Source organism: Nothoprocta perdicaria, unplaced genomic scaffold (genome assembly GCF_003342845.1).
Source record: "Nothoprocta perdicaria isolate Ctin4 unplaced genomic scaffold, notPer1 scaffold_9, whole genome shotgun sequence".
In the NCBI taxonomy this organism is placed as follows: Eukaryota; Metazoa; Chordata; class Aves; order Tinamiformes; family Tinamidae; genus Nothoprocta; species Nothoprocta perdicaria.
This window is the reverse complement of record NW_020456198.1, coordinates 8,747,427-8,771,845: the sequence shown is the minus strand read 5'-3', so window position 1 is coordinate 8,771,845 and position 24,419 is coordinate 8,747,427. Positions and strand designations below refer to the sequence as shown.

The following is a 24,419-nucleotide window of genomic DNA, read 5'->3' as shown; positions in this document are numbered from 1 at the left end:
GCACCGTGCGGGGCTGGCGGCCGCCGCGGCACAGCGTGAGGCCGTGGTGCTGGCGCGGGAAGGGGCGGCTGGGTGTGCGGATCCGCCCCGAGCAGCTGTGGCTAATATGCGCTAAAGCCGGCCCGTTAATCCCATATGGTCCTTCTTAAGGTGCTGGGGACCACCCATGCAGCGGGCTGCTCTGCAGATTCACCGCTGCTCTCCTGCCTTTTGCACGGCTCCTCTCCAAAGAGGCCTGTCCGATAGAGGCTGCCGTGATCCCGTGAATTATCCGGGCCTCCAGCCAAACGCCTATTCCTTATGCTAGCAGCTTTTAGCTGAAACYGTATAAACACAATGCTGTCCTATGTGGAATATTAAACATACAGGTCTTAAATCTCTGCTGTGCAGGGGAGAGTCTTGTGCTCAGCATTGTGAGCAGATGGAAATGTGTTTACTTCTGGGCTGTACAAGTATACAAAATTATGTTTAAACGACTTCACTGGGTTTTCCAGAGAGAATGGAAAGCCTGTCCCTTCAAGAGGCAGCTGTACAAGTCTGACTTTTCCTGGTTTGCTTTTGTTTTAAGGCTTGGCCTTCTAGGAAGTAAGTGGCCTCCTYTATTTTCAGAAAAGGGATGATCGTGGCTTGCTGTGGAGCAAAGGATAGGTGTTGGTATATGAAAGCTAATGAAGAAGGACCATCTGGCTGGCTTGGATGCAAAAGCATGAAGGTGTCTTTGTAGCACTTGTGGAGAAGTGAAAAGTGCTGGGCAGAATAATAAATAAGGAGAAAACCACCCAGAAGACTTATCCTAAATGGACCTAGTAAGGGTTATTAGTTAATGAGGGTGAAAGGGGTGAGATGCTGGGGATGCTCGCTGGCCTTGCAGCAGAGAAGCCATGGGATCGTGCGCAGGGACCATGGAGCTGCTGGCTGTGGCTGCTGCGAGGGCCGCTGTGACTGCRGCAGCAGTGGCTGCTCGGGGCAGCTCCTCACCGTGCCGTGGTAGCGGCGGCCGAGSGCACAGCGGCGTCGGGCACCGGCACTGCCTTGGCAGTGCTGCGTTGCAGCGTCCTGCAAGGACACGGGGTGGTCCTGAGGCAGYGCAGGTGTAAGGCTGAGCTCGGCACCGGGTTTTACACTAAGCGTACTCTGCCATCCGAACATGTAAGTTAGTGGTCAAAGTGATAAAGAGGCTGGGGAGAGGTTTGTAAAACAAGGGGTCCTCTCTGGGGTACATTTGTGGGATATGATTGCTTGCTATGGAGAGCTGCTTTTACTATCGCTTCTCTTAAGAATATCTTAAGAATAATCTTAAGAATAATCTTATCGCTGAACTGCAGACAACTGCAGAGTATCTGAGCAGGGTATCTGTGCTTGAGTGCCTCGGGAACACTCTGTGGAAGTGTGCTGTGGGGTTGGGTGTTCAGAAACTGTGCACGTAGGGACTGGAGAGCATCGCGGCTACCAAACAAACCACAAAGCTTTAGAGACACTAAAATAACCAGCAAGGTATTTTCTGCTCTGTTACCAACCAGGACCACAAAGCACACACCAATCTCGAGCTCTTCAGTCTCGCTGCATGAAGTGGAGCCTGGTTGAGCTGTTCAGGGCTGCATGAATGGGGATTTCCTTCTAACAGGCCTCTGTCAGGGCAGTGATTCTGCTTTCAGATGGAAAAACTGAGTCTCAACGTATGTTGTGGCCAAGGATTTCCCCAAACAGTAATCACTTCTGATAATTTCCAATGTGTTGGTTTTGGCTTCAGAAGTTCCACGCACTGCAGCCGTAGCGCTTGGCGTCTGCTGCATGGAAGACATCAGACACCCYATCTGAATGGGCTCATTTATCTCGGCAGAATTTTACATGCTGTTTCTTATAGCTATCTTGACCTACCCGCAGCGTGAGCAAACATGCTCTTCAGCAACGCGGAGGTCACCCTGGTGTCTGGAAACCTTGGGGTTGCTTGTTGTTGTTCGGCCTTGATCTTTTCTGCCATGGACATGATGCAGCATAGAAGGTCCAAGGAAGTAGCCCTTTTTTATGCAATTGGGCTATTTCCAGGCTATGTGCTCTGCTGGGCCTTCCTAGCCCTTTCCCCCTCACCTTGCCCATGCAGTGGCCCAGGACTGGGGTAAACAGCGTGAAGGAGCTGCTGCCTGCAGCTGGAGACAAGGTGCCAGGGTCTCGCCTCTCTGCTTGGGAGAAACCTACTCGGTAGAGGGGCCTAAATGAGAGCCCTCTTTCAAGTCATGCCATTTTAGCCCTTTTGGGTACAGGACTACATGCTTGGGTGGGAAGAAAAGATTTTATTTTATTTTTCAGCATCCCAGCTGCTTCCCTTGCATCTCCCATCTGCAGCATGTGCTGATGTCCGAGGCTGGAGTTTCCCGCTGCTCTTGGCTGTGGGCAGCGACCTCCCTGCAGCAGCCCAGGTCTGTGCGAGGCTCACGGCCGCTCCCCAGCGCTCCTGCAGCCCTGCAAGGTTTTATTTATACACTTTTCTAACCTTGATGAAATCCGAAATAAAGCAGCAAGTCCTCAAATAATCGCTGCGGAGATCGCTACAGTGTTGCCATGCTTCACGGAACATACTAGTTTTGTTGTGTTAAACTGGTGGAAATCTGCCTCTTCGGGCTGGTTTTATCAGCTCAGCCTTGCTGATCAAGGCTCGCTTGTGCAGTTGTGCAAGCGCGGGCTGAGTTCTTAGGAGGTGCTTGTTCCCCCGCTTGCGTGCGTGCACTAACCAGCTCCAGTTTATCAGACTCCTAGACAAGTATTTCTTGCTAAGCTCAAACAACTTCATATTCAGCTAAAATTTTAATGCCGCTCTTAAAATAGCCCTGTGTGCCTTTGCGTTGGGGAGCAGCGGTGCTGCCGGCTGCAGCACACGAAGCCCAGCTGCAGCACAGCAAAGGTGCCCGTATGCAGCGAGCAGAGGCCGGGCGAGYGGTCACCCCCGTCCTGCCCCCGGGAAGGTGCTGCAGGCGGCTCCGGCGGAGGGATGAGCTCGGCAGCGGGATGCGCGGGGCTCCGGCACCGTCCTGCGGGATGTCGGGGACGGGAGAGCTCCCGCAGCCCCGTCCCCAGCGGGATGCGGCCCCAGGGTGCGGGGGCTCTCGCGGCCCCGCGGTGGCCAGCGGGCCGGCTGGCAGGCTGCCGCGGCGCCGGCCGCGCGCTGCCAACAAAGCCCCGCTTATGCAAACTGGCCGGCGCACAAAGGGGGAGCATTCAGGCGGCCTTCCTTTCTCTCGAGGATGGCAAATAACGTGCGGTGCAGTTCCTGTGTGCGGCCCGGCTCGGGGTGCTTATCGGCATTGGCCGCAGCGGTGCGAGCCGCTCGGCAGCGAGCGCGCGGCTCCTCCACGGCTGCTGCGAGCGGGAGCCCTTCTCGCTTTGGAATCGCCTCCTCGCTTCCCGTTAGGCGTCTTGGCAACGTGCAGGCAGCGCYGAGAGAGATTCAGCATGCACCAATAAAAAGTACAGGGCTGTGGATGTCATTGAAGCTTGAAGATCTCTGACAAGCCTCTTGACAACGGGAAAAAYGCCCCCCCATCCCCTCCACCTTATTTCCCTTTATAAAGTCTGCCTTTGCATCTTCTCTCTGTGTCCAGGCCAGTGCTCCAAGTTAGTGTTATTGCAAACTTCCACTTAGCGTCATACTCCCYGAACATTCGCATTGTAAAAGGCTTAGTGGATGTGATGCACAAGGCRTATCGCTTACACTTCCTTAAGATCCAGGTAATGCCTCCTCACTCGCTAGTAAAGCTGTGCACMGGCAGTGCCTGGCGTCTGTCTTGGCATTGTGCAAATCTGAGCCGGGGAGGCACGAGGAGCGGTGCTCGGATGAGCTGGGTGTGGAGGAACGGTTGCTTTATCGGTCATAGAGCAAGCAGAGAGCATCGCCGAAGGCCAGATGCAGCCAGGCTGGAGTTTGTTGCCATTAGAGGCTAGCAGATCATGGCTAGGAATCTAAGAAACTGGCCAAGATTCAACTCATGTGATGCCAAGTGTGTGAAACAAGCACTGCTTGTGCTTTGGCTAGGTGAGCTGGGCTCGCGGCTCCRGGGTGGACCTGGCCGGGAGGGCTCGCTGGAGGGGATGCTGAAGCCTGACTTGGAGCCTGAGCCATTGACTTACGGACACGTTGTCCCACAGAGGATGGCACTAATGTCCTTAGCAGGCACGCTGYGGCGAGCACGTGCTGTGCGCTGCAGCGAGGAGCTGCCTTAGGGCTTGCCRCCTTGCAGCCTCGCCTGCAGGCGCTGCAGGAATGCAAGCGGGCCAGGGGAGACCTCCAAGGAGCTCCGCTCCGCTGCTTTAGCTCTTGCAGAATATTGACTCCTAATGAATGCTTGATTTTTGCCCCCTCTCCAATTGCTAGTTATTTGACAAGTGGATGAGATTAATTGGTGGTGAGAAAGTGATCAGACAAATATTGACATTTAAAAACTCCAAGATCTAGACAAGAATGAGCTGTAACCRAGAGGAACTTTGTGCACTCTGAAAGTCTCTGTATCTGGAACTACAGAATAAGGGTTTTTGCTGGGATCACTTTGTTTTGTATTAAGGGCCATTCCTTCTGCATGGTTCTTCCTGCACAGGAAGATATAAAGSCCAGAAAAAGGGGGAGATGCAAGTTTGGATGCTGAGCACTCCTTTTAAAGGAGCTGAGGTAAAACCTCCCCCAAGAGTAAAACTTCTGAGATAACTTTGCTCAGKGAGCAGTTGAGTCATGTTGACTCAATCAAGCAACTGCATCTTTTAGAAAATTAAAATGAACTATTTAAAGTTGTTTTTTTCAGTCTTTCATTTGTTGCACAAGACCTAACAGAGGCAGTGTTACTAGCTCCATTTAGTAAGGAAACTGTCTGCTGCTGCAGCTTATCTTGCTTCCACTAATTGTCTGGCAGAAAATGACTTGCATTTCTTGCTCTACTGTAGGGCAGAGTTCAAGGAGTATTGCCACAATTTGTCTAGTACTTGTGTGTTTAATCTGGATATAAAACTGATTTGCACATGAGCAAAATGATACTATCCACATTTTTTTTTAACAGAATAAATTAGTTTTAAAAAAATCACTGAAGGTCTAAGCCCTGTACCCAGAACAGGTTCAACTAGATCAAATTGCTCGAGACAGTGTCAAGTTTTAATATTTCTGAGGATAAAGATTCTGCAAGGCCTCCGAGCTTCTGTTCCACTGGGCAAAAGCTTCTCCCATAGAGAGAGCTTTTTCCCTAAAAATCTATGTGCAATTTTCATGTTGCAGCTTGAAACCCTTTGGGTGGAGTAATGATGGGACTTGGTTTTTTTTGCATCTGGGACAAGATTTTCTTAAAGGCCTGGTTTTGCTCTGAAAACCRTGTTTTGATACAGAGTTGACTAAAACAAAAGTTGTACTTTGGGCTTGGAGAAAGTCTAAGCAACGTGGTATGCTGCAGTTTAAGGCTTCTTCCGAGCTATTAAGAGTATTTATTAAAATTGTAATCTGCTGTCACTTGATTTCAAGAGTTTGTGCTTCAAGAGAGATTCCTGGCATGTCAGGAACCCTCCTAAACTGCTTCACTGGCCCTACTTTAGGCTCAGTGCAAAAGACGCTGAATTAGTCATGGATATTGTGACAAGGGCCCAAGATGGCTCTATATCAAGTACGAGCATCAAGTGGGGAATGTTACTCTCCTGGTAGCTAGTACACAAAACTAAGGTGAGTTTAGAGATACCTACTGGAGTAGATAAAGGAGCAAGCCTCAAATGGGGGCCGGATTTCAGAGCTCTAGTGCCCTGGTGCCTGCTCTTAGACCTGGTGCAAGGCAAAGTGCTGGGTGCCAAGCCCTGCATCTCTGGCAATTTTCACATGGCGAGTTTGGATGTGAGGATCTGTTGCAGCCCAAGCCATAAAAATGGCACACACTTGTCTTAGGATGGTCCGTTTTGGCTCAAACTAGTTAACTCTGGCTCAGAGCTAGTCACTAAAATGTCTTAACTTTGTGCTTTAAAGAGTGTGATCTTAACGGTCCAACTGTAACATATCATATTAGTATTCAGCGTAGAGCAACAACTATAAATCAACTTGAGTAGTTCAAACTTGGTTCGTTTTCAGGATTTAAATTGGTGTGTACGGCAGGCCTGATGGAATCTCCATAATCCAATTTTTGGGCTGGTTGCCACTTAGTTAATAGGATAATAAAAGGGTAAGAATTACAACCTAGGCTAAGGTGTGATGGGGGAAACAAACTAGCTCTGGTTCAGTCTGTTCTCCTCTTCAGCCTAGCAGGCAGCCACTAATAGCTCACTAAGAAGCAGGATACTCCTACAGAAAGCTTAATGTTGTAGGCTATATATAGCTTTTTTGACTCAAGAGTGCTTGCTTGTTCAACGCTGATTCTGCAGAACAACTTAAGTCTGGTTGGCAGGTTCTCCGAACAGTCATCGTGTAGGTAATGTTAAGCTGCAGCAGGATGCCAGAGCTTCTAACTATAGCTCCGAAGCAGCCCCACTGAAATGTGCTCCTGCAATTACTTCTGATTTAATGCATCCAGACAAAGACTTCATGTTGCCTGATGGTTGTGGCTCTTTTGTAAATTTCCTTCTGGTAAATTTTTAGGAAGAATGCAAATTGCAATTAGAGTAACTGAGGTAAAGGTGTGCATTAAACAATGGAGGTGGGAATAAAAGTGCTGTTAACTCTAACATGAATGTTTCTACTTTTTTTTTTCTTTTTTCCTGATTCCCGCTTCTGGCCCATCTGTCCAGCCATGATAATATGCAGACTGTCTGAAAGTGGTCGCTTAGCTGCATTTGCACATTTGGAGTTGCAGCTGACTGTCGACATGACTTCATATACTGGGTCAAAAATAGCGTCTTTGCCAACTTTGGCATCCTGCAAACTTTACTGTTCTAGATGACGCTTCTGAAGACAGTCTATGTCGGACTGCAAGATAAATACTGTTTTGAGGCTGTTGAAAGGTTGTGGAACTTGAGCTATGAGTTCCTAGGTCCGTAAAAACGTCACTGGAAAGTACAAGGCAAAGGGTGCTCTGCAGCTACCCTGCCCTGCCGCTGTACGGGCTCGTGCTGCCGAGTGACTCAGTTGGTGAGGCATATGCCAAAGGCTGCCTTCTCATCCTCAATAAAGTCAGCACTGAATGACTGTGCTCCGCATATGTGTGCTTGGGTCTTACAGACATTAATTCCTGCTTTGTAACATGAGTAAGCTGTCTGGATCGGTGCATTTTCTTGGGGGAAAGAGGAAGAAAGATGATGTCTGTAAGGGTGGGTGCTGCACGTTTTTTTCAGGCCTGTTGAATTGCCGTGGTGCACAAGAGGCCACACCACTGCTGTAGCTCGGGTGGAAGGCGGCAACCGTTGCTGTTGCCGTCATTTGGCAGGGTGAGGACTCCTTGAATCCAGGGCGACTTGGATCTTGGCCCAAAGCAAACACACACTTGGAAAAATGAGAAATTCATTTAATGCAGCCCACATCCTTGCTTGTCAGGGCAGACACCTCACTGTCCCCCTGCGTAGGGTGAGCACGGAAGGAGAAGTTGGTACCCTCAGGCTGGCTCTAGAGCAGAGGTGAAGCCTGATGCTGTAGAGAATGTTGCTGCAGCGGTCTGTGGCTAATGAGATGGAGTCTAGTTCTTTGAAAGCTGCCTAGGGGGAGATGCTTCATGGTGTATTTGATGAGGAGGGGAGCAGAACCCAACACCTTAAACTCTTATCCCCTGAGAGTCGTGTGACTGGGCCGAGGTGTCTCTCCAGCTCATGGTACAGCAGAAAGCAGGCGCTCTGCTGCTCTACACCTCATTTGTCAGCATTGAACTGCGGCTGTGCCGCTTACCCGCTGCTAGTGGACAGGAAAACTCAAGCGGCCGTGCCCGTACGCTGTAATTCTGAGGTGGTGACCGCAGTTAGCGAGCGTATTTTTGTGCTGATAATTGCTCCAAAGCTCCAGAGGAGTATCGGAGGAATGAAACTTGAAGCAAAGTTTCAAAGCAGAGCTTATGTGGATATGTGTGGCTAAAAGTAATGCTTCTAAGAGGAAGTCTCTGTTGCAAGATCTGCTGTTCTTACAATCCATTTTCCAGTCTGGTACAGCTAGCGAAAGCGTCTTGAAGCAAAGCAGGGAATGCTTGGAATTTGTTGGAAAAACAACTGAATTAGGGTACAAAGGAGTATGTGAAGCAGTAACTGTTGATGCTCAAGTGCTATTGGAGTGGGAGGAATTTTTTGCTGTTCCAAAGCTGTGGTTGTGTCAGACCGGCAGTGTGGGCTGGCGCAGGACACTGGCAACCTTGGTTGCTCTGAGCTGCTTTTAGAGTTGTCCAGTTCTGCATGGAGGCCCTCGTAACAGGGCAGGGTTTACATTCAGTATAGCTTGAGAGACCGCCTCCCAAAGATAATGAACTTCTGAGGGTCTTTGGTGAGCTGGCTAGGTGGCACCACCAAGGTGGAGGCTGCTGAAGGCCCGGCTGGACCGGGGAGTTCGGCCTACAGAGAAGGGGCCTGTTGGCAGACTGGGCTGTCCCTCTTCCAACACCCAAGTACCGCAAATGGGACCAGATTCCTGCAACAGCCTCCCCTTCARTGGAGATGGGACAGTGTTTGGGGCACATGACTGGAGTTTCGTGGTGCGGTTCTCAGTGACGCAGGACCCTTCCTGGAGCTTGGAAGGTCCTTTCCTATTGCAACACGGATCTTGAGCCCAGGCAAACCTGTGGGTGAGCTGCAAGTTGGAGCCTGAGGTGCTGCGGAGCGGGAAGAGGCGCAGCGCRTGGGAAGAGCGTGCGGCGGCTCTGCTCCTTGCTCTAAGTTCTCCTGTCCTGGCCGTGATTCCTGCTCCCTCCCCCTCCACACCCCAGATGAAGGCAGGCGAGGCCCGCGAGCCGCTGTGGAAGGAATTATGTCATGAGATCCCAATGCACATCAGGAAATTCGGAAACCTTAAGAGCATGCTAACTTGACTGAAAAAACGCAGTTGCGGGGCCCTGGGGAGCCCCTGAGGAGGAAGGACTGTCCCGTCCCTCCCGCAACCGCTGGAGCCCCTTCCTGTCATTAGGGAAGTGGCCTCGCTCCTCGGCCTCTCCAGATGAGGCCCGATAAGCGAGGAGATTCCTGCCGCGGGTGTGAAGCCGCCCATTGTGCGCCGCTCTTTCCGCTGGTCACAGGCTGCTGCTGAGTCATGGCCTCGGAAGCGGCCATGGGCGCCGCAGGAAGCGGCTCGGCCYGCCCGGCGCAACATGGAGCCCGTTGCTGCGGTGACCAGGGCGCATCATGGCCGTTATTTACGTGCCGTAAACCCAGATCRGGCCGTTTTTCATCCTGGGTGACGCGCATGCAGCTCAAGGCGGCTCCGGCCTGCTGGCGTCCATCCCTGGGAACATGCGATGGCTTCCTGAAAGGAGCTTAGTGCTGGAGTACTAAATCATCACGGCGTCCACTCTAGTAAAAATGCCGATGTCAGTATAAATCTGAAACTCAAGCTCGCAGGAATTTCTGGCTCGGTGCTGTGATTGCTAGCAGTTTATTCTAAAACTTCCTTCTGAATGAAGCGTTGTCTGGAAGAGGTGCAGGCAGGGCAGGGCGAGAGAAGCTCGGCACGGGCCGCAAGGAAGGGCTCCGCTCCCGCACTGGCCTCTGCTTTTTCCCCATTCCAGCCCTCAGTTCCAGCTGGGGAAGCTCAAACACCGTGGTGTCTCACTGCAGGGAGAGTTTGGGGTCTGTATCTTCTGAAAAGCGATGAAATTTACTCTGATGCATTTGCTTTCCTGAAGGCTTTCTTGATGAGTTGTACTGGAGCATCTTCTCTCCCTTAAATGTTCTTTGATTCAACCAAAAGCATTGAGAAAATGGAATAATACAAAGGTCTGTGTGTCTAACTGTTGCTAGGAGATGACACTGCTTAGGTGATGTAGACTTTTACCTTGGAACTCGTAATTAGAATCTGGCAGCGCTTCAGTCACTTCCTAGCTATCGCCTACCTCAGGCTGGATGTGAAACCAGCTTCAAGCAGTCACGTGTCAGACACATACAGAAATTCTGTGCAATTAGTCAAAACTGATGTTTAGAGAAATAACATCTCAGTAGATACCAGATGTTAACTCTCCAGAAAGGCAGAATGCCACTCAAGGTCTGATGTTACAGTCCTATCTACTGAGAACATACTGTTCTGTTGTGAAACCATGTAAATATTAACCGCTTCGCCCGAGCATTGGGTTGGAGTGAACATTCTGGAGCGGGCTGCTCTTGGTCACTCTTGTCTATAATCACTTTTTCTTTGTTTTGGAAGTCAAGCCATCTTTTTATTTTGATAGCTTGGTATTGGATTACTACTGCAGTCTCTGTAAGTGCAATGAGCTCATGCATGCCCAGCAATTGCTGGCCACAATGAGGTGAAGCTCAGAGGGCTTTATTAAACACTCTGAATTTCACCTCGAGAGGGCCACCAAACTGCTGAACACTTTTCTTTTCATATCTAGGACTCATTAAGATCCCTCTATAAATACTCTTGTGGTAGGAGGGAATTTAGTTGACTTCAACACTTGTTCAGGTAGATGGAGAGCAGACAGAAGCTTCTGGATCACTTGTAACTTCTGTTGACTGAGAAGAGATTTCTGTTTTCACTGTAATGGAGGGGAAAACCAGAAAAATGCTACCAGAGCTGTTTCCTTGCAGGCTATAACCTGTGTGCATGCGTGCAAAAATAAAAACAGATATATATAACCCCAGCACCAGTGGGAAGGTCTGCAATTTTAGAGCATCAACTTGGCAGCTTGCCTGATACTGACACAAAATAGAGATAAGTAGAGCTGGAAATYCCAGCACCTCAAAGTGGCGCAAAGGAAGAATAGTCTGTAGTAATGGTTGTGCTGTGCAGTTTGCCGGCCAAAAATAGGTCTGAGACCCAAAGCTTGTTGGAATGATGGATTATCTACTTATACTTACTTATACATGCTTAATTATGTGAGAACATTCGTGATGATACTGGGTGGCTTTTGTGTTGTAGCTGGAGAACACTGAGTCCTCAGCCTCTTCTTTCCTCCTGTCTAATTTGGGGCATGGAGAGTGGAGTCTCTCTCCTGAACTAGGGCCTGAAGTGACCTTGGTAGTTTCTCTTGTCTATAGCCACCTGGACACAAGTTTGGGCTAGATTCTTTATAAATGTGTCTCTGTCCCTTAAGATGAGGGATAATTGTTTTTATGTCTCTTGTCTTCCAGATAGTAAAGCCATAGTTGATGGAAACTTGAAGTTGATCCTTGGCCTAATATGGACCCTTATCCTCCACTACTCAATTTCCATGCCAGTGTGGGAGGATGAAGGCGATGATGATGCGAAAAAGCAGACCCCTAAGCAGAGACTTCTGGGGTGGATTCAGAACAAAATTCCTTACTTGCCGATCACAAACTTCAATCAAAACTGGCAGGATGGCAAAGCACTGGGGGCTCTTGTTGACAGCTGTGCTCCAGGTAAGTCCTTTGCTCGGATGGTCAGCGCTGTCGTTAGGATGAGTTTTTCACTGCTTGGCTGGAGGGAGAAATGAGGCTCTCAAAAAACCCTGCTGTCTGAGGCGGCTGTGGGAAGAAGGACCTTGTAGATGACTTAGCCAAGAGGAAAACTAGCTTCCAGTGGAACGAGTGATTGCATTATTGGAGTTGCTATATCTAAGCTTTGTGTTGGGAACAAGGGACAAAGGTGCAAATAGTGACTATTAAATGCAAGAAAGACTTGTTCCCACAGCAAGTGCCAACAACCTTTCAAATTCAGGGAGCAGTAGGAGGTTTCATGTGTTCTCCTGGACTAGGATTGCACAGGGAGCACAAGGCAGCCAGGAGCTGTACCCTGCCTGAATTTCAGTGTTCAGCAAGCCAAGGCTGTGCTGCCTTGGCCGAGAGAGGGGCACAGGTCCCTTACCTTCCTGTGAAATGGCCTTGCTGCTGCAATTGCTGGTGCTCCTGTAACTCAGTCTGGGCACTGTGGCAAGCACTTCAAATGTTCTTTCTTGAATTTGCTGCAAAAGAACCAGCAGAACAGAAGGGCTCACTACATGCACTGAGACTGAACTGTGAGAGATGTCTTTGACAGGCTGAGTCTAAAAGAGGGCGCTTGGGTGGCTGCCTGAAAGTCTGCCCTTGGTTTTTGATTTGAGTGACCAGGCGGGTGGGAGACTTTCAGAATTGGCTTTTGGATCTCCGTGCTAGGAGAGAAGCCCTTGGAAATGCCAGTTATTGTCTCAGAGTGTTTTCAGTTGGCAGCATATGCCCATTTTGTTTTGATTTGACACACATCAAAATATCATTTCTTTTTCTCCTTTAATTAAAGGATGCTAAGTGGATGAGTCTGCCTTAGGAGCTCTTTTACTAATATGAGCTGGCTTAAATTTTTCCTTTACTTTCGCAAAGACCTGAGTGATGTGCCGTATAAGTGCATAATACGAGCAGCTGTGGAATCGATGGCTTGGTTTCCTTAGCTAGGGAAGCTTCTTTGCAGATGACGTGTAACCAGTGAAACCTCTTGCAGGCCTGTGCCCTGACTGGGAGACCTGGGACCCGGCCAAGCCCGTTGACAACGCTCGCGAGGCCATGCAGCAGGCGGACGACTGGCTGGGGGTGCCGCAGGTGAGGGCTGCCGCACACGCCGGGCACAAGGGACAGCCTTGCACGGGCATCTGGGGCTCCAGGCACCTGCTGGGGCACAAGGGACAGCCTTGCACGGGCATCTGGGGCTCCAGGCACCTGCTGGGGCACAAGGGACAGCCTTGCACGGGCATCTGGGGCTCCAGGCACCTGCTGGGGCACAAGGGATAACCTTTCTTGGGCATCTGGGGCTCTAGGCAAAGCCACATTTATTGAAAGAGCAAGTGAAACTGGAGACTTCTGAAAGTTGCTTGTTTGCTTGAGTGAAATTGCCTACGGAAGGACGGATTTTAATGTAATATTCTGTTATATATCAGAGCGCTGGCTGTTGTATTTTTGTTTAGTCTCTGCACTGAAAGTAGCCAGAGTTCCAACGTGTAGATGGTGTGGGGGAAAGGGGCATGTTTAGTGGTGCCCTATTTAGTAGTCCATTGAATTAGTTCTTTCTTTCACAGCACTGAGTTCCTGGAAGAAAAAAAAATACTGGTTTAGGAAATCTCTTGCAATGATGACTTTTAAATAGAGAACTTTATATTTTCAGATTAGATTATTTTTATACTGGTAATATTGGACAGAAGTGCTGAAATATCCCAAACTGTGGGKTGGCTCGTGTCTTGGGACCAGGAAAAGAAACTGGACAAAAGTTTCATTCTGCAAGTCTGTGCAGTTCAGGATTGTAGCTATTCAGGATGAGATTACAAGGTCTTAATTTTTCAGTTTTAATTATCCTCAGGTAGCTCTTGGGGGGGGGGGTGTCAGCCTAGCTACCGTTGTCTTGAGTTACTATTTAGTTTTTTCACTGCAGCCCTAGTAAACAAGGTGCAAAAAGCATCACATCCCTCAAAGCACATTGGGGCTGTAATGAGCTGCTTGAGTTTCTTGCCATGAGATAATAAATGATGTTTGTGTCTAAGGGAGAATGGATGTAAGAAATGATGTCAGCGAGTGGGAGTTTGGAAATGTGAGAAYCTGTGCTGGAGCTCTTGCCATGCAGTAACCACACTCTGATACAGTGAACTTTATTCCATTGTTTTTCAGGTTATTACCCCTGAAGAAATAATCCACCCTGATGTGGATGAACACTCTGTAATGACTTACCTGTCGCAGTTTCCCAAAGCCAAGCTCAAACCAGGAGCTCCTTTAAAGCCTAAACTGAATCCAAAGAAAGCAAGAGCTTATGGAAGAGGTGAGGACTCGAGCAAAAGCTGCACAGAGAATTTAACTCTTTAGAAAACTGGGTGGTGATTTTTGCTTATGTTGAACTCCAGGCCTACTGTAACAGACTTCAAAGTTTCACTTGTATACTCTTGGTGTGGCACCTGGTTTCAGAAATACATGGATATAGTCCAAAAGACACTCCTAGTTCTAACATGTACATTCCCCAAACTCTCTGAACCTGTTCTGCAAGCTGCCAGCCTTGCAGTCCGCAGCTGGAAGAAGCAGCAGGAGATGGGACTAAAAGGGTCTTGGTTTGCAATCTMCGTAGCAGTATTGCAGCTGAGGGTCCCTGATACGGGAGTGAATGCTCTGGGTGAGAAAGCAGACCTTAAGGAGTCCCACTTTGGTCTGTGCCCACCTCTGGGCAGCTGCTCGGTRGAGGCAGTGGGTCCAGCTCCCTGGGCAGTGCTGACAGGCGTATCGGGGAACACTGATTCTACATCGATTATTTACCTCCATTGGCAGGTGTAAATATTTTGCACATACAAAGATGGGTTGGTAACCTGTCAAACGTTAAATAATGCTGTGTTTGCTAATTGGGAGGATGTATCCATAAATATTTATGCATTTGTAGATCTGTATAGTTACCCGTATTTTTTGCTTGCATTTTAAATGGATTTCTTCAACACTGGTTCTACTCTAGATTAGAACAGAAGTACAATTAAAYGAGTAACACATTTTTACCTTTAATGCATTTGATATTTAGCAAGACATCTTATGCATTGTCATCCAGTTTGTTCTCCCTTCCACCTTTAGATGTGAGGCTTACTGTGTGGTCCTTCAAGACATTTAGAATTAGTGGACTGCAGAATTGGTTGTGCAGGGGTGCACCTTCTTGAGCTTTTTAGATACTGCTGTTTTTTCAGCTTGGTTCTCAGTTAAAACTCAAGTGGTTGGATGCACAGAGAAATGCRCTAAAGAGCAGTTAGTGTTATAGTCCAAAACTGTAGTTGTAGTTAGCAGTTATAGTCCAAAGCAGGTTTAGCACAACATCCTGCTTAGAGCTCATGTGCTTTTACTGTTGGCCTCTGCAGCACAACACAGAGACATGCTTTTCAGAACTTGATTATACAAACTGTCTATACTGCAGTTTCTTTATAAGTGACTTTGATCAATCTGCATTGGTCTTCCAAGTCTGGCTCTATTCATGCCCTTGTTATTTCAAGAACTTGGATTGTTTTTCTATTTTTGTGCATTTTGTGCTTTCATGCCGTTGTAATGGAGGTTATAACAGGTGAGCAGCTCTTGGAAGATTGCTATTTTCCCAAACTTAATTGCCAGAATGGAGTCACKGAATGTAAAATGACAAGGCTGTCTGGCTAAGGTGTGCCCAGGGATGGAGCGGCAGACTGACGCCAGCAGCGAGAGCTCACTGGTAAACTGGACGGGGACTTTTGGTGAAAAGAGGACCAGTTTCATGCTTCCAGAAAGAGGTGGTCATCAGGTGTAAAATTTGCTATTGCTCTAGTTTAGGTTCGCTGTCTGAGGAAATTTGCTGTAAAATGAGTCTTTGAAAGTGTGATAGAGAATTGTGCATATTGGCAGGGGTGCATTTGCTATGAATTCTCCTTTAAGCAGCCAAAGTAAATCTCTGAGAAGAGAATAACACCAAGAAGAGACCATATGCAGAACATGCCRTTGTTAATGCCGTCTTGGCCAAAGCTGCTTCTGAGGATTAGTGGTCCATGGGTTTGTGCCTTCAGGAGAGAGACTTAAATGCCCTATTCTAAGGCTTGCACAGTGCACTGAAGATATGCAGAGCAAATTTGTAGCTGTTTAAACTAGATGATAATCTAGGGGTTAGTTCGAAAGAATGAGTATGTCAATTGTTAACACCTTATCAGAATGCTCAGATTTCCTAGTAAAAACACAATCTTCCTCGCATTGCTCTCAAGCWTTGTTTTCTGAAGATAAACAGGCTCAGGAATTCTGTTGTTCACAACCACTTCCCTTACAATCTATCAGACTTTGCATTTTCCACTAATTGTGCTATGGAGAAGTAGTGCCCATGGTTTTGTGAATAAGCTGATGTGTAATTCCCTTGGAAGGAAGGGTATATATGTTTGGACTAGTCTGGAACTAGCAGCTTTGGGAAGTGCTTCCACCCACTCAGTCTGACACCACCATGACAGGTGTAATGACCTAGGGCTAAGTATAAAGGGATGATGAAACAGTGCTGGGAAGTGCATGCTCTAGCAGGCCTTGTGCTAAGGAGTAAGGAAACAGGCTGACTCCAAGTCAAACCACTGGCAGTGAGCTGCAGGATTTTCATGGCTTAAGATGGTTCTGTGTGCCCTTTATACAGTGTTCAGTCTGGCGAATAGTTGAGCAGCTTTCAAAGGGGAAATCTAAACCACCGCTTAAGCTCTGGAAGTGGAGTAAAGTAGGACAGTGCGACTCAGAACTGTCTTGCTTAAAAGCAGCTCTCTGTCTTGGCTGCAGTCAATGCCTTTACCAAAAGGCTGCCTGGGATTAGTGGCCGGCCCCAGCAGCGCGCGTGGCCCTGGCTGCGAGCGAGCCGGGGCGGCAGGGCCGGTGGCCACGTGCCCGAGTGACACTCGGGCCGTTGCTGCAGCCAGCAGGGCCACTTGCTTTCCCTCAGCCTCTGCCAGAGCTCCTGCTATGAGCTGGTTCAATCAACTTTACAACTGCTTGTGTTATGAAAGTGGGGTTATGATGAGCCTGATGTTCTGGGTGGGTGGTGAACAGGTACAAGCTGGCGGCCGCCAGGTGCGGTGGGAGGCTGGGTTGCACACCCTGCGTGTAGTTTCCAAGCTCCCTTTTGGGTTTTGTAGCAACAGCTGATTTTGCCGCTCTGCATCTGCCTCCTAGGAATTGAGCCTCATGGGAACATGGTGAAGCAGCCGGCTAACTTCACAGTAGACACCATCAGTGCTGGGCAGGGAGACCTCATGGTCTTTATAGAGGATCCAGAAGGAAACAGAGAAGAGGTGCGTATGTTAAATATTTGGGCAAAGCTCAAAGCCAGTCTGAATGTTGAAGCTTTACAGAAACCGTGTTCATTAGCAAGTAAGGTCTTAGCAGATAAGTGATGTCAAAAGAGGTTGCAAAATACCATCTATCAAAAGTGCAAGCATTAAGCTTTTTCTCATAATTGCCTTCCTGGAAAAGCTGGAATAAAAAATATCTTCACTCTGTAACTAAAGAACACAAATGGCCCGTGGTTGTAGTGCTTTGGCTGGACTGGCCGAGTACATGCTGATGTGCATTTTTAGATAACACGCATCACTAAATCATTGCCTACCCTTACTCATTCTGCAAAAATGGCTAAACCAGCTATTTAGATGCCATGAATCATTTTGAGTTAAAATGCTGGTTCTAATGTTTATAGAAACTTTTAATCCAAATGCTCCACTTGATCATGTTTCGACATTTCAGAAAAATACAGCTGTACATTGGACTCAACTTTGGCCTTAGCATAACAATTAATAACTGGGTGAATGGTAGCTTGGTTTATTTCATTTAAATACAGAACCAATTTGGTTGTTGCTTTTCTGTGCAAGATGGAGAGTTAGCAAGTATACTTGCATCCACAAAAACATGTATGATCCTGGAAATAGTTCTCAGGATCAAGTGCTACCAGAAGAGCCTTARACTGCAGTGCATAGGCACAACTCTAACATGTTTTGTTTTGTTTTTTCTTTCCCAGGCAAAGGTGATGCCATCCAGTGACAAAAACAAAACCTATTCAGTTCAGTATGTGCCAAAGGTTACTGGACCTCACAAGGTAAGTCCTGAGAACAGAGCTAGTGAGCTGCTTTGCTAGGTGATAAAATGAGCCCCTTGGGGTTGCACGTTTTCTAATGGCATAATGGCCTTGTGGGGGTCATCCTGAAGAACAGGTAACCCGGTGGGGTGCTAGTTCTCAGTCTGGACTAATGGACACCCCCCTCTCAAGGGGGAGAGAGATGCGTGTGTTGGGAGAAGGAGTGTGGGTGTTTGAGTGAGAGGGGATCTTGCAGGCAGTGCTACGGGTGGCTCTCGTCTCGCGTGGGGCCGCTTGCTGCAGCTCCTGAAACCAGTTCTGTGGGTTGCTGTGTTTCCTTGCTGATGATATTGTCTACTTGAGGGCTTTCGCAGAGCAGGTTCCCACCCAGCTCTGTCCCCAGGRGCCTGTAGAACCAGGTTTATGATGGATGATCCCATCCCTTGGCGCTGACCTGAATGGCTGGGCCTGTCCTCGCAGCTTGCCTGCCAAGATAAACGCAACCTTTGGTGCTGCTTCACTGCTGGGGAGTGATCTGCATTTTATTGGCACATCCAGATTTAGCCGTCCCGACTGGTGTGGCTGGCCCTGTGATGAGGAGCACAGTGGCAGGCAGTCATGCTGTGTGGACAGGTTCTGATGCCCAGTCTCTCTTGCCTCCGAGGCATGAAGTTTCCACCCTGACCATTCCGGTGTTTTACCCTGTGCTTCATTACATGGCAGTGCAATCCGCCAGGCACCGAGTGGTAACTGAGCGCTCACTGTGTCTGCTCCAGTGATTCGGGGTTGACGCTGTTTTCATGTGGCTCTAGGTCTCAGTCCTGTTTGCTGGACAGCACATTTCAAAGAGCCCATTCGAGGTGAACGTTGACAAAGCCCAGGGAGATGCAAGCAAAGTAACAGCAAAGGGACCGGGATTGGAGGCAACAGGAAACATTGCTAACAAACCCACCTACTTTGACCTTTACACAGCAGGTAAGCAGAACTAATGAGGGCTGAACTACAGCCTTGCAAGAGCAGACAAATAGTGTTTGCAGCTGAAGGAATAGTCAGGCTGCTCTGCAGACTTCAGCTGTGTGTGAAGTATTTGAAATATTGAGCTGAATTCAGATGGGAGGATGCTAGACACTCTCCAGACCTTTGCCATGAACTGCTTAATGGCACCAGGAGAGTTCCCTGCTAGTTTGCTCCCCCTACTCCTTTTAAACAGGAATTCTCTGAAGGATGAGATCTAAGTAAGCTGTAAATGCCTAATGTGTTCTATATTTAACTTCACTGAAAGGACCTGCTGCTGCAGTATTTTGAGTTCATGCTTCAGTGACAAACTAGTTTCAACGTCTCTTRTAATTATTAGAAGGCTGCTATCTTCATTAGAGCATCTCCATCACGTGGCTTGTCGCCTGCTATTAATCCAATGCTGTAGCCTAGAGGAATGAGTCAATAAGATGCTACAAATGCTAATCCATTTAGAACAATGTGAAACTACTTAGGGCAGTTACTTTAAGTATTTAAATTCTGAAATATGCTGAATAGCCTATTTTAAATTGCCTTCTGCCTGAGGGCGCTTAGAAATAAAATGAAATGTGCTTGTAGTGAGGGGAAATGTTACATTCATCCTCTAATTGGGAGAGGGAGTAGTCTGAATCATGTAAAGACATGTCTGGCCTCTGAAAACTGTTTTTGTTGTATAATGAGTGAAATGAGGGGTGTGAGGAGCAGGTGTCTGGACAAAAGTGGCTCTCTACTGTCCAGTAGAGAAGGATCCTTGTCCAGAGCAGCCTTCTCATCATCTGAGCTCCTAATCTAACTTSTATGAATGAAATAAACTGCAGGAGACTAGAATAACATGGAGAAGAAAGCTGGGGGTGGCATCATATGAGATAGTTTGGGGATTTTCTGTTGTGTGGTTGTATTATTTTTTAATTTTTTTCTTCTTTTTCTAACTCCCTTTAAAACTTTATCTCATTTAAATACAGAACCAATTTTGTTAAAGGATGGGGTGGCCTGGTGAAACTGTGGCACAGGGTGTGGTAGGTGCAGAGCTGTAGCAATAGGGCAGCTGTACCACATGTGTGTCTAAATGTCACGCGGTTGTGAAAGCCTCTGGGTGGGGAGAGCGAGTGCTGTCAGCAGCACGGCCTCACGCAGGCGACGTGCTGTCGTCCCCATCCTGCTCGGACGTCTGGTTGCAGGCGGCGGAGGCTGGAACTTCAGGCAGTGTTTAGCAATGACAGCAGAGCGTTGCTGGCCTAGCACGGGCTTTGGTCCTAAAGGTAGGACCAAACGTATCACACTGAGCGCCCCAAGGCTCAACCAGGCTTCTTGTTTCCTCTCCAGGAGCTGGCGTGGGTGATGTGGTCGTGGAGGTGGAGGATCCTCAAGGAAAAAGCCTTCCTGAAGTTGCAATAGAGGACAAAGGGAACCAAGTCTACCGTTGCATCTACAAGCCTGTGCAAGCTGGTCCTCACACTGTCAGAGTGACTTTTGCAGGGGAAGCAATTCCCAAGACTCCCTGCAGTGTTCTTGTTGGAGAGGGTATGCTTTTTAAAAATGCATTTACATGTAGGTGGCTGCTCTTCACCTTGGAGGTGATTTCAGAATATACTTGAGTCTTGCCATGGATGTTTTCTGTACCTTTCAGCATCTTAGACCTAATCCATTGGGTCATCTCAATATTCASCAGGTTCAGATGGTGCTCTCTGACAGGAATACGGCTTTCGTTGCTAGTGTTTCCTTTCTTGCCAGAACTCTGAATGTTAAGCTGCCCTTTGTATTTTTTGAAGTGTTTTATGCAGCTATGCAGTGTCTTGCTGTTTTCCACCTTTGTCCCTTAAATGACTATATTTACTGTTTTCCTCCTTAACTGACACCTAACTTGCTTTCTATTCCGTCCTTACGTGCTCCTACGCTTTTAGATCTCTGCTCATCTCTCCTGAGCTACCCTCCATTTGTGGAATTTTGGACTTCACTGCTAATGGCTTCATAGTTGGTAAGAGGTGTGCAGGATGCCGTGTCATGTTTGCTCTCTGTAAGCTTCTAGCCTGCAGCTTGTCTGAGCCAAAAGGGCTCTGTTTTGTTGGGGCTGGGGAAGAAGGTTGCAAGCAAACTGGAACACTGTGTGACCCAGTGTGTGAAACTCTTAACCACAAGTGCCTGACTCAGTTGTGCAAGGAGGCTTTGGACCTTTCCCACTCGGAGCTGGGCTTGCTGCTGTCTGCTCACGTTGGCTTTCAGAGCTAGCAGGTGCCGTGCACTCTTTGCTTATGCTGTCCAGTGTGGGGCACTTAGTGATACGGCTGCCACGGGGATGAAGGTCAAACTTTGGCTATTGAAAGGCTCTGGGTGAGCTGCTTGGCAGACTCTTGTGCTCCTGCTGTAAGCACGGTCTGTGTGTGGGAAAATGCATGTTGGGGTTTAAGTGACTGGGAAACGGGGTCGGTGAGACTCTGCAAACGCTTCAGGTCTCTGCAATTGAAGACCACCCGATAGCTGGGGCTGTAAAATAGAACTTGTTTGTAAGTGTGCGTTAGCTTATTTCTGCAGAAACTCTGCAGCTCTGGAGAAGCGCTTGAAGAATAACAGTGGCAAGTAGAGACTTAACCTCAGCATTTTTAACTTACTGCCCATACCTTGACTCTGCCCAACGTATGTGGTGTTGCCACCCTGCCTTGTTCTGCTGAGGTCTTCATGGCTTTACTTCTGTGGGTATGGACTGCCACAAACAGAGGGGCTGATTTTACATCTCCAATCAAAAAAAAAAAAAAAAAATGCATTTGCAGCTTGGCTTGGCTTACAGCCATTATTCAAGTCCTGTGCTTCTGAAGGGACAGCACGGTGGTGTTTGCTAGGACTTAATTGCAAAGAAAAATTTCACCCAGTGCTGCAAACTGCTGCCAGAAGTGAAAGGCAGCAAGAAAATTGTGTCTAGTACAGTAATATCTGTAACGTGATAGCTACAGCAAAGTTTCATGCTGATAGCTGGCATCAAGCATGAAGGTGACATGGCTACAGGGTTGGCTTTAGTTCTAAAAATCGCTCTTAAGGGATTTTGGTGTTGCCTGGCTGTACTGAATGCTACCGTCCAAAAGCTGTGGGATACGTACCGTGGCCAGACAGGCTCCGTATCTGTTTTCCTTTCTACTATAACATAAAGACTTGTGCTGAAAGCTAAGCTGTAGTTGCTCTGAGTCAACATTTAAGTAAAGGTTTTTCCAAGCTGGCTAGGCTGTGTGTATTTTGAGAATCAAAGACSGTATTGATGTCTGAAATTGCCTTGCAGCCTGCAATCCAAACGCTTGCCGTGCCACCGGCAGAGGCCTGCAACCCAAAGGCGTCCGCATCAGGGAAACGGCCGACTTCAAGGTGGACACGAGGGCAGCGGGCAGCGGAGAGCTCGCTGTCACTATAAAGGGGCCAAGTAAGTGCGTGCCAAAAAGACCCTAGATTGCAAGAAGGAAGAGCAATAAAAAGCTCGTGGCCTGACGGGATTGATGAGATTTGTATCACCATAAAAAGGGGAAATCTCAGAAGAGGTTTCTGGTCCTTTGTGCCAAGTTTGTAGATCTTATCCAGCCGGGCCGGGTAAGATTACACCTTCCTTAATTGTCTATGGTATAAAACTTAGTTGGATGCTTAGAGGTAAATCTTAGGTCTCTCCATTTTAAAGCACAGCAATTACCAAAAGCTAGAAAATCCACATGGCTGCCTGCCACAATCCGCTCCCGTTCCCTGTTCACCCGATCCGCTGGAGCAGGTCCCACTCCGGGGTCCCTGATGGATGGAGATCCTGCTCCCATAACATAAAACTAGAAACACCAGCACCRCGGAGTGACGCTATGCGAGGTGCCCAGGACGTGGCGAGGAAGGGGAGGACCAGGGAGGACTTTGTCCTGCTGGCCCGGCAGCTTTTCCTTGGAACCGCTGTGTCCGTGCCGTGCTCCCGAGCTGGCCGCGCGGCAAAAAGAGGGGCCTGGTGCTCCTGGAGTGYGGTGCCCGCCGGGCCGGAGGGCCCCTGCCCGTCACTGCAAACTGCTGCCCGAGACTTTTCTCCCCCAAATTCTTCATCCTGCAGAAAATGAAAAGTAGGCATTCCCTGCATACTTGTGGTTGCAAAGTCTGACAAATGTTAAGCTTTTTTGTTTTAACATATGACATGCATCATACTGCAGACTAAGAAAATAAAACACAAGGGAACCTATTAAGTCTGGTAACTTAAAATACCTTTTCTGCTATTTTTCTTCTGGAAGTGTTTGCTGTCTTTGTCCTTAGGGGGCAACTAGAACTAACAGTCCTTATAATCAGATACCCCCCTTCTTTTTCTGATGGGAGAAACTTACACTTCCGAGCTAAAAATAAAAATACAAGAAAACATGAATTTTCCTTAGTAACTGAAGGCAGGATGGAAACTGTTAAGTTTAATGCTGAACTGTTCTTTCAACAGAGGGCCTGGAGGAGCTTGTGAAACAAAAAGGCTTTATAGATGGTGTGTATGCATTTGAGTATTATCCATCTACCCCAGGGAAGTAYGTGGTCACGATTACATGGGGCGGACACAACATCCCCAAAAGGTGAGTTAGGAGCAGCTCTGCTCAAGGATGTTTGTGGCCTTCAATGGACTACGTAGGTGGCAGGTTCTTAAAGCAAAGCTGGCGCTCAGGAGAGCTCTGCGAATGGTGGCGGGGACTGCTCATCTCCAGCGTGCTCTGGGGCCACGGTGCCTGGTCCTTGGAGGGTTGCGAAGGGTGATTTCCACTGGTCTCTCTAAAGCCAAAGTGACAGAGGGAAAAAGTAATAACACTTGGTGGTTCACACAGTTTAGACTTTGCTGTGAGTTTTTGAAGGGTTCTGTGCTGTTACAGCACAAGCCAAGTGTATAACACTGGGGATCTGTGCTGCAAAAGATGTAAGCACGTGACAGGTTAGATGAGCTCTCTGCTGGAAATAGGGCAGTCGGCTGGGCATTGTGCCATCAGAAAATGGCATCTATTAATTTGGAAATCTAGTATAAAGCCTCATTAAAATGTCTGGGGAGAAAATATGGATGCAATATTTGCCCTCATTTCTAATCCTGAACCTTGTCTGTGTTTTTATTGTAGCCCCTTTGAGGTTCAAGTGGGTCACGAAGCAGGTCCTCAGAAAGTACGAGCCTGGGGGCCCGGGCTTCATGAGGGAGTTGTGGGTAAATCTGCTGACTTCGTGGTCGAGTCCATCGGCACAGAGGTCGGCTCTCTGGGTATGTTATTTACTCAGGTGGCATGAAATGTTTTTGAATATTGCAGTGCTAGCAAGAAAATCCAAAGAAACAGTAGCTCTCAGAGTGAAAACCAGGTCCCTGTCTCATTCTGATGTGAATGCAAGCTTATATCAGTGTGCAGGGCTGAAATCTATATTAAAGGCAAGTCCTGGAGACAGAAGTATGCTTTTTGTGGGGTGGGAACTAGAAGGGAATAGCTGATTATTCCCAATATTCCTGGAGTGTGTTTAATCTAAAATGAGGGAAGTGGGTTTAAATAAGCAGCCATCACAAACCAAGCATGTATTTAGTAAGTGTCTCTTCCTTTTTCAGGCTTTGCCATAGAAGGTCCTTCTCAGGCTAAAATTGAGTGTGATGACAAAAATGACGGCTCTTGCGATGTGAAGTATTGGCCCAAAGAGCCTGGTGAATATGCTGTTCACATCATGTGTGATGATGAAGACATAAAAGACAGCCCTTACATGGCCTTCATCCGACCAGCTTCAGGAGATTTCAACCCAGATAAGGTGGTGYACAAGAACTCCCTTGTGGTGTAACACCTCTCTGATATAAATGGGTGATAGAGATGTTTCTAACAGCTGCTGGTTAACACATTGGTTCTTCGGC

The 24,419-nt window shown here is 48.0% G+C and overlaps 1 protein-coding gene across 3 annotated transcripts in view; it reads left to right on the top strand.

Annotated features, from left to right (window-relative positions):
- The window catches only part of FLNB (filamin B), a 72,275-nt gene that overhangs the window by 12,238 nt on the left and 35,618 nt on the right, over positions 1–24,419 (top strand). For all 3 annotated transcript variants that reach the window (XM_026052713.1, XM_026052715.1, XM_026052714.1), the window contains exons 2-12: positions 11,200–11,448; positions 12,500–12,597; positions 13,654–13,801; positions 16,666–16,784; positions 17,504–17,581; positions 18,373–18,535; positions 19,898–20,095; positions 21,840–21,977; positions 23,001–23,127; positions 23,656–23,792; positions 24,126–24,319. In XM_026052713.1, coding sequence (XP_025908498.1) covers positions 11,200–11,448; positions 12,500–12,597; positions 13,654–13,801; positions 16,666–16,784; positions 17,504–17,581; positions 18,373–18,535; positions 19,898–20,095; positions 21,840–21,977; positions 23,001–23,127; positions 23,656–23,792; positions 24,126–24,319 — 1,649 coding nt within the window. The remainder of the gene's footprint in view (positions 1–11,199; positions 11,449–12,499; positions 12,598–13,653; positions 13,802–16,665; positions 16,785–17,503; positions 17,582–18,372; positions 18,536–19,897; positions 20,096–21,839; positions 21,978–23,000; positions 23,128–23,655; positions 23,793–24,125; positions 24,320–24,419) is intronic.